The sequence below is a fragment of the Passer domesticus genome, chromosome 3 (genome assembly GCF_036417665.1).
Source record: "Passer domesticus isolate bPasDom1 chromosome 3, bPasDom1.hap1, whole genome shotgun sequence".
NCBI lineage: Eukaryota > Metazoa > Chordata > Aves > Passeriformes > Passeridae > Passer > Passer domesticus.
The window spans coordinates 58,575,160-58,592,985 of record NC_087476.1 but is presented as its reverse complement, the minus strand read 5'-3'; the positions used below and the strand labels follow the sequence as shown (position 1 = coordinate 58,592,985).

The 17,826-nt window shown below is 38.3% G+C and overlaps 1 protein-coding gene across 24 annotated transcripts in view; it reads left to right on the top strand.

Annotated features, from left to right (window-relative positions):
• SYNE1 (spectrin repeat containing nuclear envelope protein 1) overlaps window positions 1-9,568 on the top strand; it is a 291,288-nt gene extending 281,720 nt beyond the window's left edge. For 22 of the 24 annotated variants that reach the window (XM_064413327.1, XM_064413326.1, XM_064413343.1 and 19 more), the window contains 3 exons: window positions 606-695; window positions 2,513-2,571; window positions 8,583-9,568. In XM_064413327.1, the coding sequence (XP_064269397.1) occupies window positions 606-695; window positions 2,513-2,571; window positions 8,583-8,823 (390 nt within the window). In that variant the 3' untranslated portion in view covers window positions 8,824-9,568. The remainder of the gene's footprint in view (window positions 1-605; window positions 696-2,512; window positions 2,572-8,582) is intronic. The other 2 variants (XM_064413338.1, XM_064413336.1) reach the window with 1 other exon arrangement.
• Window positions 9,569-17,826: the final 8,258 nt, after the last annotated feature.

Below are 17,826 nucleotides of genomic sequence, written 5' to 3'. Positions count from 1 at the left end.
AGAGAGGGAAAAAAAGCATAAAATAAATTCTGTAATAGGGTAAGGAGTCCCTTATATGTGCCTCTTAGGCTGTGAGTTATAGTCCAAATCTTTTCAAGTTGTGTATCTCACGTATTTGAGGGGGAGTTTCACATATGTCTTTGCCAGCAGTGACAGCTACAGAGTAAAGATTTCAAGGCTCTCCTTTAGTTCAGTTTTTTAAAAGGACTTGGATTAGCAGAGTGCTTAAAGCACAAGAACTCAACTCTTCCGTCCTTTTAGTGGATTTCTGCCTGTTTAATTAAGATCTTGGTAGTACCAAACTCTTCTAGTAGTTCACAGCCAACAAAGGACTACTGTTTTTTCCCGTGTATTGACTTTGGTAGAAAATGTGTCACCTAAGCAAAGGAAGTTTTAACTATTGTTTGCTTTTCTTCTCCTTTAGGGCTGACAGAGAAAACATTTAATGCCTTAGTCTTTTAAAATTTGGTAACAAAATTTAGCTGCTTTATTTTATTTGGATTGGAAATAACTCTGCTGGAATTTCACTCAGGGTAATTTTTCTAGTTTGCTTACCTGTACAGCTAGTTGCTGTATTTCTGAGCTCCGTTCCTTCTGAACTTTAGGAATTGTCTTCATGGTCTTCTGATGAATTAGACACATCAGGCTCAGTGAGTCCTGTATCTGGAAGAAGCACTCCAAGCAGACAGAGAACGGTAATTTCATGTCAATTATTTTCTTCCACCTCTTGGGTGGGAACTCTAGATATCTACAGCAGTTCTAGCCAGCTGGAAGTCACCCCTTCCCACTTGTTAGGAAAGGAAATGTCATAAACCAAAAGGAAAACACAGCTGCTTTCCCCAACCCTGCTGCATATCCCATCCTGCATGAAATCAGAAGTGGTAAATACTATCTGAAACCAGGGCTGTCAGTGTGGTTGGTTTACCATGGTATGGCATGTCGTGTCTCTTGTATTTTGCTCTAGTGATGGCAGCACCCCAAAGTCTGGTCTTGTCTGGTATAATCAGTCCTCCATTTCTGTTTGGCCTTCTCTTCAGAGCTGCTTCATCAAGAATCTCAATAAGTTCTTTTGTCATTTCTGACGCAGGTTGCAGATGGTCTTATTGAGACTTTGGATGAAGGGCTAAGTAGAGCTGAAGGGCACAAAAACATAATTCAAACCAGCTAGCTGTGCAGGACCTAATCAATGGCTACAGTGGCAACTCTGGAGTTGTCCATTTACATCGCTGGCACAAAATTCAAGAAATATAGCAATACATGCCTAATACTTAACACTTCCATACTCTGAGCCCAAATTAGAACTGCAATTATTTTGTCTTTTTCTGCAATTCTATTGGTTGATTAATTTGCTTTTTTCCTTAGTTCTTAAGACAATCAGATTGGTTTTGTTTTGTTTTGTTTTTCCATTTGCACTTTTTTGTAAAGTCTCTGAGTTCTGTCTTGGTAAATCTATGGCTCTTGAAATTAATTTTTTTTTTTAATTTTTGTTTACATTCACTAGTTTCCTTTTAGATGCTAGTATGAGAATGTAAAGGAATACTGGCTTTTCCAAAGGAGAAGGAATATAAACTTTAGCATTTTATTTCAGAGGTCAATGCTTTTGTCTTTTAAATTTAAACCTAAGTAATTTCTAATAGCTCTTATATCACAGGTGTAACTGAAGGTTGCCTGATCATTACAGGAAATGGAGAAGTATTTTAACATAAATCTTTGTCTAGAGAGCATGTAGAATTATCATGGGTTTCATCTTAATATTTTAATAAGGATTTGTCTGTCTCTTTGTTCATATACATGACTACTCTTTTTTTTATTCTCCATAATTCATAACTGAGTTGTATGATTCCTTGGGTCTAGTTTTCAAACTTCTGGGTTCTGCATCCACACAATTTTGAAGACTAAAGTGATACTAAAGTGTTTAGAATTTCCTTGCCAAATATGCTGATGCTAAATAAATAAATACTAATACAAAAGAAATACAATCAGAATTATAAACATCTAGCTCCATTAAATCATCCAGCAATACTCACTAGCTGTGAGTGCAAGAATGCCCCTACAGTTATTTGGCCTTCAAAATCGTGGGGTGTAGGATAGGCAAAACTTGCCAAAGGAGGGTCTTGTACCTTTTTTCCTTGAGAATATTAATTTTTCTGCATGTGGATTTTTAAATCTATATATTTTTCCATATTCAACTTAATAAGATAACATCTATTTCATATTGCCTATTATTTGAACTAAATTTTTAGAGACTTTATTTGAAACCCAGAGCTACTGTCCATAAAAATAATGTCTGAACTGTTATTTTTGAGTTCACTATGTATGTTCCAATAATTTTCATAATCAGCTAGGCACAAAGAAAAGCCAGTTTCCTTGGTTCATGGGTATTGGTCACTTCATTTGATTTTTTTTTTTATGTTTCCTTTGCTGCACTTTTAATTTAGTTTCATCAGTAGCTTGTCTTTATTTGCCTGGACTGAACATTCTTCTTTCTTTACCCCCTGTTCATTGCAAACAGCCACGGGGCAAATGTAGTCTCTCACAGCCTGGACCCTCTGTCAGCAGTCCACATAGCAGGTACCTTATTCTCCTGGTTTCCGCACTCTGTTCTAGAACGCCAAGAGGATGATAGAAATTGGCCGTGGTTCCTCTCGGTCCCACTGTGACTCCATCAGGTGGACAGGACTTACACAGTGATAACTTCCCTTTTGTTAATCCTTTGGCAAAAGGGACTTTCAGTTACTTCAAATTCTTTGTTAAATAGAGATACAGGTTAATCCTTGGCCATTTACAGCTTTTGCTTCACAGAAATCCCATGCAATCAACGTTTATTTTTCATATGCCTGATAAGAGTGTGTGTTTACACTCATGATATTTAATGATTATTTTATTTTGGTGTGATTTAAGAGGAGTGCTAGTAAGTTCATGGCAAACACTTTCTATCATCCTCTTTACCTCTAGATATTAAATTAAGGCAGGTAATAGGCCAATATCATATTCTAGAATTCACAAAACCCACAGATCTGAATGAGACATACTAACATCCTTTTATTTATTTATTTATTTATTTATTTATTCTTTTTTTTTTCCCCCTGAAAAGTTTTGTTCAGTTTGTGGGTTTTCAATACTTTAGACTCAAAACTAAAAGTCAGAATCTGAGAGTAATGAGACTCGGGATCACTTTCTGTCCCCTCCTGAGATGACCTGCAGTATAACATGCTAACACTGCCATGGCTCACCCAGTGCTTGCATCCCTGCATTGCTCCGGGAGCAGCGCTGCCCCATCTCTGTCTGACCAGTAGAGAGCAGGCGTGCAGCTACAGCTTCTTGCTTTCCACGGTGTCTCCAGCGACCTGTCATCTCTGCAGCTAACAGTGCTTCTGCATTCTTGTTGTTGTCAGTGTGATGTGTGTACCTTCGCTCTTTCACTGATCGGTTTACTAGCCTCAACAATTATGAAGTTTAAAAAAAAAAAAAGTAAAAAAGCAAAGGAGCAAGCCAACATGTGTAAGAGGGACATCTTTTGCTATTTCAGTGTTTTGCACACTGCTAAAATAATCAGAAAGTGTGATTAACGTATATTTGTTCTTATGAAATCTAATAATAAATCTTATTTAACCTAAATCTCATTTATTCTCTGCATATCAAAAATTATCTGATTTGTTTGTAGAGTCAAAGATTTTATGTTGGAAAGACAAAACACAAAATTAAGTATTTTTTTTAAATAACTCCTGTTAGAGTCAAAGAAAGCAGTGAACACCAGATTTAATACAGTGACTGAGCCACAGACAAGTGGACAAAAATATACCTTAAGAGTATTATTTTTTTTCCATAAGCAAAATCAATGCTTTATTCTCATTGTAAATGAAGTAAAGAGCAAAACTATTTACCATGTAGATATTTACATGATCACTTCTTTTAAAAAGTTTGCTTTACATGCATAGTTAGGGACTGTGAGTAAAGTGGCATAGTTGTAAAACTAACATGTAACAAACAGAATAAGTATCTTGTACTGATTCCACATGCACTAAGCTGCCTATTTTTAAGGTTTTTTTTCCCCTTTGAAACAAAAGGAAACCACATAGAAAATAGGAGATCTACGTAAACTCCATCTTTCTGTCTGATGGAGAAAGAGAACTAATTATTCAGCTCCAGTCTGCTATGAAGCTTGGCATTTTGTTTCTCATAGGGAGAAAAGAAAGGGAGGAGAGGGGCTTTACTCTGCAGCCACTAACAGCGAGGAGGAGGGGCGATGTCTTTGGCAGATCAGCACGCTTGCACTGGCACCATTGTACTCAAGGAACACATTGTGTGTGCTTTTCCACTCTCCTGTGTAGTCAAACCACTTCTGCCAGCCTTCTGAGGTTTCTGGTCGTAGGTGCGAGCCCCTGGCTCAAAGAGCAGCTTTGGGATCAACCCCTGTCCTAGCAGTGGCATTGCTGTGGCACCTTTCAGATCAAGGCTTTCCAGCACTGTTTATTAACACATCTTGTAGCAGCACAACACAATGTTCAATTTGTCATTCAGACAAGCATGGAATACGAATGAGTCACTGCTGAATAGGAAACTTAATCAAATGCGCAAGGCAGACAGGTTGCGGTTGATGTATAATGTGGTTTTAACTGATAATGCGGTACAAGCTGTCACTGTGTTCTTTAATATTTTGACATGCCTCTGATCAGAGTACTTTGTGTTTGATCTTGCACTGGATCAGCAAACCCTGTTAGAGTTTAGTATAAAGGAGAAATAAAGTCAATCCCAAAAGGTTTATCACACAAGAAGTTGTGAAGGAAATTTCATCTAAAAAATTAGAAGGGCCATGCTTTGTGTATAGTAAGTATCATATCACTTTGCCTTCTCCATTATCACCACAAAAGGACAAGCAAATATAGTGTGATGCTAAGCAAGGTGCAGGATTAAACTAGACATTACGTTGTGGATTTAACTGGAGTCTCATCCAAGCAGTACTAGTAATCGTATGCTAGGTGGGAAAGAAAATCCAAGAAGCAATTCCTCTTTCTTCATCAGTTTAATAGAGCTGTCATAAGTGCACACCTGGATCTTTGCCTGTGAATTTTTGAAGTGATTAAAATGTTAAAAGATTAAAATAGTGGTTCAGTTTGCTCAGGGGTGTTTACATTGTCTCTCTTGAGCAGCTCTATTCAGGTCTAAGTGCCATAGTGCCAAACTCCATTTCCTGCTCTCCCCAAGCCTCCCCAAATGACTAGTGGATATTAAAGTGGATATTTGGTCTGTTCCTGGAACAGACCAAACCACATCACCCTTTGTGCCTTTGCCCACAAAATTATACTCATGGCTACACAGTAGCTCAAACACAAGGTTTGGGGTTTTTTTGCCATGATTCTTTTCACAGTTATCTCCCTCACTCTCACTTAGGGCTTGTTACTTAAATATCATATACAACTGCTGCTTCTTCAACTTATTAGATTTACCTACTTTTTTGCTGTTCAAGAAGCCAATCCTGTCTGGTATTTGCAAAGACCTTCAGCATCTGTCATCATAGAGATGAAATTTAATATTCTTATATTTTGTGCAGTAGTCTTTTAATAAAGATATTAAATTAAGGCCCATTCTTGATTAACTGCAGTAAATAACATCCTACTCTACTAGGCCAGCAGTGCTTCTTTCAATGTAAGCCTGTTTTCCGCATTCCATTAGTCACTTAGCATTAAATTAACTTTATTTATTTCCATCAGCTTCACTTGAATGATAAATTCCTTTTTGATAGCTTTCAGATGCTTACTGCAATACAGATTGGTTACATCAACCATATTTTCCTTGGGGAAAAAAGTAGCAATCATCTTTACAAAAAGGTTCCCCTCTGAGCTGAAATTAAAGTTCACTTTGACCATCCTATCTATAGCCTGGTAAATTAGCTTCTCCCCTCTTGAAATGCTTAGAGAAGAGTTCCAATATCACTGACATTACAAACTCTCAAAATAAGGGTAACTGTTGCTTGCACTTAGATTAATGTATAAAATTTCTTGGCATGAAGAAGCTTACTGTTGGCCAGGACTGCAGCTGTGCTTCCCCTTTTCATTTACTAAGTAGGAATTGTGTACTGGAGTGAGTAGCAGATGGCTCTGCCTCTTTGCCTCCTCACAGTGGCAAATGGTGGAGCAATCAGAAGAGACAACTAAAGGGACAAGCTCAAGAACAGAAATTAGATTTTTCCCCAAAGTGGCGCACAGTACTTCAGGTTTCCTTTCTCCTGCCGAGCTAAATAGGTGTTCTGTCCTTAAAACTAGTGAGCTTTTTATTAACAATATATAATTTTAACCATCTCTCCTTACCAAATCTATTAAACACTCTAAGATGGCCCATTCCATTTTCAATTATGTAGATTGCAGAGGTGTGCCTGCCATAAACATAAGCAGTACAACACTCAAACTTCTTATAACTCCCCCTCCGAAGATGTTCTGGTAACATTTCATTATTTGCCTTTTGAATTGTTTCATTGCAGTATTATTCTTCAATACCCTACTTCACTGCAGAAAAATATGGTTTGCTGTGAAGTGTTTTAGTGTTTGAAAGTTTGTGTTCCTTTTGAGATCAGCCATGAAAGCTTATATTACAATTTTTTTTTTGTAAAGCACAAAGCAAGAAGTGCTGGATCATGCTACTAAAGGCATAGTAAAAAGAAAAGAAAAACCAGAAAAAAACCCCAAAACTTTGCTACCTTTTTATTCAGCTTTTTGGAAATTCCCCTTCTGACACCCAGTGTTGCAGCAGAGTAATTCTGGGGCAATGAAGAAAATGACACTTCCAAACACCATTTAGCAGCTGCAGAAATGTGGTCATTTTTTTATTTGGATTAACAATGTTTATACAGTGAGAGCCTTGTAAATAGGTAGATTGTGCAATCAAATGCTTGGAAAGTAATTAGGCACTCTTTGTTCTCTTTGTTCCTGCCTCAGTCCATTAACTTTCTGTCTTGGTATTCTCAGACAGTAGAAGTCCTGATCTAACTGAGCTTTTGTATGGAATGCTCTGGTGCTGTTTAATGTGCCATGTCCTTTCAATATTTTTTTTATAATACGTGATCCTACGTTATGCGATAAGCAACTTTCCATCTGGGCTACAATAGTGTGGATTCAGATAACACAAGACCTGATGTTTTAATCATCGCTGCTTCCTGGAATATTTAGTTCCAGCTAATAATTTAGCATATTTGCTAAATTAGTGTTTATGTATCTGTTGGCCACCTGAACTTTAAAATTTACTTTGCTGAGGTCCTCATAGTGAGGTGCTATACATATATGAACAAGAAAATTAAGTACTCTCAAGCACAGAAATAATTCTTTTCTGAACACGTACAAAGGGAACCCTTGCTAAGCTTGGCATTGTTTTGAAGATTATATTTTCATTTTTGAATGCTTCCCCATACAGATTCAGATTTATCAGGGAGACAGAATCAAAAATGCAAGTGGAAGTCATAGAAACACTAGGGAACCATCACCCCATACTTACTTTACTGGGGAGCATTTAACCACAGCCAATAAGCCTGATTTCTCATATATCCTTATGAGAACTTTTGAACTCTAGGAAACCATAGATTTTCTGAGGCCTCATGATCATAGCAACCATGCAAATGTATTATAGCAACATATCTGAGACCAAATTCATGATCTAATGTCCTAATAGCAGAGTTCTTGAAGCAAGTTAATTGAAGGCTCTGAGTTCTTCCATTTTTGGCTTGCACTGAAAGAGTATTTTCCCATGCCATTTAATTTAGCACACAGAGACCACCAAATTTAATCTTTCCTGGTCACTCTTTCCAGCTGTTGACAGTTTCAGTCAAAAAGAAAAAAGTGAAATTTATGTCTTTATCTTTCATTAAAGTAATAAAATGGATTTTTGAAGTGTCCCTTTGGAAATATTTGTGTTAGATCTCTACTTCCTTATAGATGTGATAGGTATTTGCCATTTCAAGTCAGATCCATCAACATAAGGGAGAAAATTACTTGGAAGGTGATGATGTCAAGTCAGTTGAGCAGATAGATTTTAACTGCTGATTCTGTGCAAGATTCAAAAACACAATGTGCTTTGTAGAAAATAAGTCCCCATTACCTTTATATTGGTGTATTGATTGGCAGAAAATGATGAACTGAATCTCAATGCATTATATACCCTCATGGATTCCTTATACATAAACAAATGTAGCAACTTCTGCAAATGAAATGCAACTGGCCATTTTAAACAAGAAGGCCCACCTTTTTAGACAGCATGCATTGAACAAATATGTCAGGTATGGCCCACCTTTTATTTTCCCCTTCGCTATAGCACACTGCTTTAAGTGGAGAGTCTTCCCCATAAATGATAAAGGGACTGCGCGGTCACAAAGACCCTTCTCTTGTGAACATTAGGTGTTTCCCAACCCAGTCTAGAAATCTGGGGTCTCTTTAAAGTGTTAGGGAAACAGCATGTTCACTGAACAGTACCTCTGCAGTTGTCAGTCAAAGTCTGTGCAAATTGTAAATAGGCCTTCAGGGGAGGTTGAGTGCCCAAGGGCAACCTCTGCTGCAGTAATGTTTTAGTGTATTCAGCTGCCCATCTTCTTTCCTCAGGTCCACAAGAGGTGGCTCAGGTTCCTCCCCTTCTGAGGCTGGGCCAGTGTGGCGGTGCCCGTCCTTCTTCCTCAGAGTCCTCAGAGCTGCTCTGCCACTTCAGCTCCTCCTGCTGCTCCTGATCGGGCTGGCGTGCCTGGTGCCCATGACCGAGGAGGATTACAGCTGTGCTATGGCAAACAACTTTGCCCGCTCTTTCCACCCCATGCTGAAATACATGAATGGTCCTCCTCCATTGTGAAGGAGACCTGTGGGACAGCGGGAAACCTTGCTGGAGTGCTGGCTGGGAGCAAGATAGTTTTAAAGGGTGACAGAGTTCAGCATGGCAGCTTTACCTGTCTGCTGTTGCCACTACTGTGCCCATATCTTTGTCTGCTGGCACTCCGCGGAAACGCATCAGTGTATCAGTATCAAAGTGCACAACGTATTACCTGAGTAGCATCATTTCAATACTCGCATCCTGGGTACTAAGGAGGATGCAATGTATGTGAGGGAAACCTCTTCTGTACAGCTTTTGGGATCTTTTAGCCACTTTATATCCAGGTCATTGCCCTGTACTATGCATAGCCAAGGACTTGATACTGTAGATCCTTTCCTGTGTGCTGCTCCAAACGACCCATTAGCCAGTCTTTGTTAAATACCCTCTCAGTATCTACAGTATACAAAATAACCAATGCTTAAGGAATTTTAGAGCATTTGTAACATACAATTTTAAAGAATCTTGTATGGCAATGTATTATTCCCTGTGGTTTCTGTTTCAGGCATGGTGTTCTAACTTTTGCTTTGGATGCACAAGGTGTAAATCTGAGAAGCACTTTTTTAAGGTTTAAAAAAAATGGATGTAATAAATAAGATTGCAGAAGTTTTTATGAGGAAAAAATGTTGAATGTCAAGTTGAAAAACAACATATTTATGTATGTACAGTTTGCTAAGCCAAGTTTTGTTTGTATTGATTTCTTTGCATTTATTATAGATACCATAAAATATTTTGTCTACGTGCTTTTTAATGACAACTATGGAAACCTCTAAGTTTAGAATGAGATATGTATGGTATAAAAAAAATAGAAGACATCCATATGCACTTCAAAAAAGAATTAAAAAATTGTGTAACAAATTAATGGCATTAGGTATGTGTTTGAATGACAAGATCTGGAAAATGACAACTGGCAGAATACCTGGGAAAGTATCACATTAGAAGTTGTGCTAATATTGAAAGCAGTACATGTTTTGGATTAATGATTCATAACTTGAAGTTTTTCTTTTTTTCAAGCTGCTTCTTGAAGTTCCCTCTCACCTGTGTGGGGTTTTTTCCATCTGTATTTCTGTGTATGCACTCATGTGCAATCTTTGACAATTGGGGTTGTACCAATCCACACTGAAGCACATCTTTTCCTGTGGGTATACTGAAAACTTGATAATCTGATATTCCTGATGTTCTCCATAGCAGCTCAATACCAAGATAAATTTTTATGTTTTGCCCATCATTATTTTAGTGGAATAGGCCCAAAACATAAGTGTAAATAGAAGAATAAGAGAACAAATTGAAAACTCATTAACTTTCCAGAACTATTGCAAAAACTTGCAGTCTACTCAGTGGCACTCTCCCCAGTTTATCAGTCAGAATTCTACTTTGAAAGAACAGGATTATTCTCAATTATGAAAAAAATACAGGGCATGGCTCTAAGTTACTGCTCTTTAATAGGTTGGGAGAATTTGGAGCCATGACCCAAACAATGTGAATTTTTCTTCTGAGATAAGTGTTTTTACTTAGAATAGATACTTTAGAATATATTGGCTTGCATGACAAAAATTAAAAGTCCACAAAAAACTACAAGCGCATTAATTGCTATTATGTAAAATTATTTTGGACATGTCATCCTTTGAGCTGTTATGAGGAGAGGGTGGTCAGAGGTAGGGAACACAAGCTGAACTCCACCATTTGGAAGAGCCAAATAAAGCTTCCTTTTCAGATAAGTGTAACATTAACATTTTTGCGAAAAGGATTTTGTATGTTCACAGTGTCTAAGATACAAGTCTGGACTGACACAAGTATGTGTTCTTTTCAAGGCTGAGTTTCCTTCATTGCTATTCAGAAGTTATGCTAGGCTAGATTAGTATTCATAATCACTCATTCTTAGTAGACAAAGATAAGGAACACACATTTGGGCTACAAGGAAGAGCTGTTACTTGCAAAAGGCATGAAATATTACATGAAATTGACCCCTCCTCTCTTTTCTGATATTGTTCACTTTGGTGACATAATTTAATCAATGGAAATCAGTGCACCTACATGAATAATTCAGTAGTTTGCTGGATCTGTTAGTCTAGATCTGTGCACGCTTTAGACATCCTTTCATCAGCCAGTCTCTGGGTCTGCTAGTTAATTTTTTGTTGAAATATATTTTTGTTTTCTTTTTTAAAAACACCGTAAAGGAAAAAAAAAGACTCATATAGGGAGACATAAGGATCTCTGCCTCATTGTCTGCTATTTTCCAGGAAGTAAAGGATGAGGAAGATCACATGGTCAAGTGTCAGTAGTCCTTTCAAATTCAGTGCATTTTTGGCTGATGATTACCTGCAGGACATACAAGCACTGTCTCTCCTCTGCCTTGCCTGTGAACTGGTGGACAGTATCCCTGCCATGCTTTGCTTCCTTCCAGCTGTTTCAAAGTAAAGTTTCTTGTGTTCATACCTTCCAGCTCTGATCCATAGCCATAGATCTGACTATCAATGTACTGACAGTTGATGTAGAGAACTTTTTTTGACCCCAAGGATCTGCTCACACAAAGCAGTCCTCCCAGTGAACAGCAAACTCTTTACAATGCCTGTGAATAAAGCAGTCAGATGGTGACAGAGACCCATTAGAAAAATGTCATAGACAGGAAAAATTCCTGTTTGTAAATCCTAAATTTCCTATTCCTTCAAGGACAGGAATGTCAGTCTGTAAGCTGATGTGTCAAGGGAATCACAGACAATTTGCATCACCAGGTTAGAGGCCCTTTGCATGCCACTTTGGAGTTACTGCTTTTGATACTTTTAAAGTCTCAACTCAAATCAGCATCAGACCAGTTAAAGTAGTTTGAGCAATATGCTCCTGCAAAAGGAATTCTAGCCATGAACCAATTCCATTATAACTTCACATGTGATTTTGCAGAACTGGATCTTGATCCTAAAAACTGACACAAAGAAGACAAAATTTAAATAAGTGAGCAGGCTCTTCTCAAGTTCCATCCCAAGAGCACCAGTGACTCAGAGGTCTAGCTTGAGTTTCAAATCCCCATGAGATATCAAAATACACATTTATCACCACAGCATGAACCAGGTTAAATGGGGCAACTGTAGGGGAGAAAAAACACACCCAGAAAGCTGTCAAGCATTGCAGCCAGTGGCGCTAGCCAGCTTGGCAGCCTGGGCATCTTTCGCATCCTGATAGTGGGATGCTAAAACTCACTAGGTAAAGTGCACAAGGTAGAGTCTGAGATGCCCTGTCTGTGGTAAGCCTGCAACCCAACACCTCTGCTCTTTCTGAAACATCACCTACTTGGGCTCTGCAAACACAAGGGCTGATTTCTGTGGTGCACCTTGAGCCTTGGCTGCAAGGCATGAGGAAGGCAGTGGAGGAGCTGCTGAACTCTGGGTCTGTATTGACATCATGTGTTCAAGCATGGAGAAAGTAGACTCTGCCTCCTGGGGAGCTCACATCATAACTATGGGGATTTTTTTTGTCCCTTTTCTACTGTAGATAAATGCAGTAGCTTCTGTAGAGGTGTAATCATCCCCCCAGCTTGACATACCTGGCAACTGAACCTTGCTTATTGGCTTGTAGTTGCCTCAGAGCTAGGGAGTGTTTAAAGGTAACTGGTTGCTCAGTGACTCCAGACTGTAGTATCAAGGCACTGTGTCATTATGCTTGTATTGATAATAGTGAAAAATAATGAGCACAATTTACCCTGGACTTCATGCATCTCTTTGTGGAACTTCATTTGTGGACCATGCTTTGCAAAATCTGAAGGCAGTCTGCAAAGTGATATTTAGAGACATTTGACAATGTTAGGAGTACAAATGGTCTCGACAGAAGTAGTGTGCCCTTATTCCTCACAGCTGTGAGCATTACTATTCCCAACCCTGCTCCAGCAGCGATAACAGCTTCTTTCTGCAGCAGATCAATAGTTTCTCACCACTGGTTTGTCACCCTTCCAGCTTTGTGAACATCTTGTAAGCAGTGTTGCTCTCTCCATCCTTAGAATGTTCTTCTGCTTCTGGCCATTGAACGAGAACAAAGATGCTGGGCTTGCTTATGAGCAGTCATCCCTGGCCCTCGGTCTTGTGTTATTTGTGGCTGAGAGATCTGTTTACAACTGATAGCATCTCTCAACATGCTCATCATCATCATGTGCATCTGCGTGGATGTGTGTCTGCGTGTTCAAAGGCATAACAGACGCTGGTTGCTCACAGCCTTCAAACTACAGATACTATCAAGACATAGCAACTGTAGGAGGATTCTGAGAAATAAGAACAAGTCAAGGAGAAGAAATGTAGATTCTAAAGCAATAGAAACCATTGATCTGCTCTCTTTCTGGCACTTACCATATTTTATTTGGTGTTTAAAGCAATAGATTATGGAAAGGAAAAACGCAGAATAGTGAGTTTTGATTTAAGCTGGGTAGTTTGGCAGCAGAAAAATGCCAAATTCATCTAAAGCAGTATTTGTATAAATTGAGGGGGAGAGTGCAGGGATCTTTTGGATTATGTGTATTTATAGGCACAGTGTTCCCCACATAAGGGAACTTCTTTGGGCACTGGCTGAGTGGTTTTAACCTTGGCAACATGTTGTGAAATGCACTACAGCCAGCTGAATTCTATTGTTGTTGCCCTGTTTGGCCATAATTAGACTCAGAGGGACTGAGCATGAAAACTGTATTAGGGAGAAGTTGTGCTGTGGTCATAATATTAAGAACATTAGAATGTTCTAATAATATTCCCAAATAAATAAATAAATAAATAGGAATTATTTAGAGAATTAATTTGTCTTCCCAGAAAGGAGTAGATAAAGATCTGTGAAACAAGATAAAAGGAAATTAATAACTGCTAGCTGAAGCACTGAAGATTTGTCGTAGACAGCCTGGTTAAGTGACAGAAATCTGAATTTTGTTAGATGATGGCTCTAAAAGTAGATAGGAACTGAAAGCTGTAGCATCTATTGTTTCGTGTATCATTCCAGAAATGAATTGGTCAAAACTGCTTTGTTCAAGTAAGAATCTATTTAAAGATCCGAAACACAGCAAATGGATTTGACCACAGTGATGTCTAAATTACACTGGCACATTTAACTTTTCAGAAAGACAGGATGCTTTAGGAAAATATTGTCCATTTCTTGTATCAAAGGTGTCCTTAGCAAGGAGGGAGAGGTGCACCAGCGAGCTCTTCTGGTCAGGGATCATGCAGATGTGCATGTGGCTTACACACAGGTTACTCAGATCAGGCTTTTTTTTTCTTTTCTGGCATGTTGTAATTCCTGGGAGACTGCTGTTATGGATGTTGAAATAGTGGGTTTTTCCATTCCTTTGTTTTTAGAAAGGATGTTTTAAAAAACAACTGGAATTAAACCCCCTGAGTCCACTTTTTATGTAAGAGCACACAAGGCTATCCAAAAAGAGGGACATTCATGGTTTTAGGTTTTTTAATCAGGAATTGTTTGGGAAGCTTTTCTGGCCATAGAGCTGCAGGTTAAAACATGGTTGCAACTTTGACTCCGTTGCTCAACTTGAATTATGGTGCAGGCAGGTATGCAGACTATGGGGGCAAGGGGAGAAAAAAGTACTGGAAGAAAGCACGATGCTGTAGCATTTTGGTTGAGACAGATACATACATGACAGATAGATAGATAGATAGATAGATAGATAGATACATAGATAGATAGATAGATGATAGATAGATAGATAGATAGAAACAAAGAAGACATTTTTGAGCTGTAGTTTCTTTTCTTATTTTCAGATTTAATGTAAGCAAAAATTAATCCTATAAGGGCAGACTGGAATTCACTCTTTCCTGCTTTCCTATGAATGGCTAAACTTTCAAGCTTTTATATGCTCTGATTCTTACCACAAAATGGACAGCACTTTTTGCTCATCTCTAGAGGATAACATACTTGTTCGTCTTTCCATAGATGACACAAGTTCTGAAGATGTGAATGAAAAATATAAGGATTTGCTTCTTGTCAGCTGCTTTTTTGTCTTAGACAGTAGCATTCAATCTTTATCTGTAGAGAAGATAAATACTTTTGTCCCAAAAGTGTTGCAAAATCTGGCTAAAAATGCCTGAAAACACATCCTTTCCTCACATGCACATTTTTCATGTGTTTAAAATGGTAACTTTCTGAAGTTATGCACAAATGTGTAGGAATGGAAGACAGCAGGAGATAAATTTCATATCACCTGTACACCTGCAAAAATGAAGACATTAGCAGAATGACACCTAAATACGCAGCACAAAGTTCTTAAAGGGACATGAGAGCTAGTTAGCCTTGTTCCTGCTGAGATAAGTGCCAAATGTTATTATTTTGATGGTCAATTTTCCTGAAGACTTCATGACCATTTTTACACTTGAGCCTTTGTGTCTGCAGGATGCCGTGGTGAATGGTAGTTAATTGGAACCTGGCTGGGCATAAGAAAAAACATGTACGCAGTGCCCTTCTTGGGCATTCTTTCTGTGTGAGCACTCTGATGAGTGCTATTTTATATGTTTAGATTTTCCTCTCCTCTTCACTGTGTAGGTGGTGGAGACAAGCAGTGTAATGCAGAGGAAGGAGATATAAGGTTTTGCAGCCAAAGAAACAACTGTTTTGCAGGGCTTTTAATGTTGCAGTATCTGGGTAGGAAAAAAAAAAATCTATCATTTAATTTTGGGGAATAAGCACAGCCAAAAGGCTTTTAATGAGGGAGGGTGTCCCACTGACTTAGAACACAGAGGCTTTAGCCCATGAAGAAGCTGTTATTGCATTATGAGGATTGCCTGAACTAACAGAAAAGAAAATCAGTCAAATATGTAATTTGATTATACCTTAACTATGTCTTACCTTTCTAATTAGTTAAATAGAATAAAATACTAGAAAAAGACAGATGTCACATGTCAGCAAAAAGAGAAAGAAGGGGCGTGAGGGATGCCAATGTGTCCAGCTGTGTGCATCCATATAGGATCCCCTGGGGGAGCTGCTCCGTAAGGTGTTGTGTGTGCAGTGAGGGAAGCGAGGGTGATGGACTCAGGAGTTTTAGCTGCAAAAGCTCTGCAATGAAATTGAAAGGAATGTCCTTCCTGTATCATTTTTCAAACTTCTTCACCCAACAGACACAAGAAATTAGGAATGAAGCTGGAGTCCCAGATGGCTCCTGACTATTGAAATGTGCCTTGCCTGGCTGCAGAGGCATTCTTCCTCGTGGGTTCTGGGTGTCTGAGCAAGGTGACATCTCATCCACCTTCTCCAGTTACAGAAGACACATCATGGGAGGGAATAAAAGTGAGGGAGACAGACTCTTTTCAGTTGTTCCAATTGACAGGGCAAAAGGCAATGGGTGCAAATTAAATCACATGGTATTCCATCTGAACACAGACAAAATATTTTATAACATGAAGATCATCAAACACTGGAAAAGGGTGCCCAGAGAGGTAGAAGAATCTCCTTTTGTGGCTATTCAACATTCAGCTGGGAATGGGCCTGAGAAATCTTCTTTAGGTGATCCAGCTCTGAGCCAGGAATTGGACTAGACAGTCTCCAGTAACACATTCCTGGCTCACTGTGACAACACTGTGATGCCGTGTTGTTGTGCCATGCTGCAGAAAGAGATGGGCAAAAGAATATTAACCTCAGGCAGTGAGCAATCCCAGGCAGCATGTAATCCTTTGCTCATTCAAATTGTTACAGCTTTTGCAGAGGTAAGTATGTTCAGACTTTATCTGTGCAGTTTTTCATTTAGGAGTGCCATATTTTTATTTTGCAGGAATATTCTCCTATCTAGCTGCTTTTTTTAGGTCAAGTATCTAAATTCGGTATTATGTACCAACTGTCTTCTTAAGCCATTTCACCATGAACTGTAAGTGTTCATTTGGTCCTGTGGTTAAAAAATTGTATAAAGCCATGAAATGGTGTCATATTTTGAATCAGCATTGACAATTACTTATTATTATGAGAACACCTACATGCAAAATTAGTTCCTATTACTCTGACCTTTGTGACCTTTGACTTCTGCCCTTTGTGGCTGAAGAGGCAACTTGCAGTCAAGTTCTTTGTTATGGAAGTGTATTGCAAAACAATCACATTATTTGGAACCATTGTTCAGTTTTACTCAGCACTTAAAAATCCTAACAGTCCCCAGCATTCTTTTAGAGTCTGAATAGGTTATTTGCTTTTAACAAGCAAATAAGGTGAGGTTTGCATGAGCAAAGTATATTGCCTGTGTTGTCTTCATCATGGAGATGATACTTGGAATCGAGGTAACCATCTTATAATTTTTTCCCTTCAAGTTAAGTGCAATGAAACATCCCATGAAAACAAATCGCTTTTGCATATATATTCATATAAGAAAAGAACCTATAAGCCAATAGTCCTATGTTGAACCAGCATGGCACAGAAAATACATTAAAAATAATCAATATAGGGACCATATTCTCTCCATGTTACTGATAAATATATATACTACAAGTATTGAAATATGTCAGTATGTATGCCAATGCTATAGATTACTAATTTGATTCTTTGCAAACACCGAATATGATTTTGAGATTGTTTTACAGAATAGAGTTGAGTTCAAAGGGGTCTTATGTCAATAAAAGTATCTTCCATTTCTCTTCATCACTTCCTGATGGCTTAGTCAAGACAATTTTTTTTTCCTGAGGACTAGTTTTGCTTGGGAAAGGAGTACTATTTACCTTGATATAAACTAGCTCATGGTAAGTGGCAGCCAACTATAGAAAGACAAATTCACACAATTTTTCTCTTCTGACATAATTTATTTCATAAGTCAAAATAAGGAAAGTAACCAAAATACTAAGAACATTAAAGCACATAAAGTACTAGGTACTTAGCTAACTTCCCTGGTGTCATTGGGATTACTAGAGACTACACCTAGCTTTTTGTTGACTCTAGATATGGAGTCTCTGATTCTCTTCAGGGAAAGTGAAGAAACTAAGAAACAGTTTTCACTTTCATTTAGATGCACACAGACACATTCTTATTCTTTTAAAAACAGTG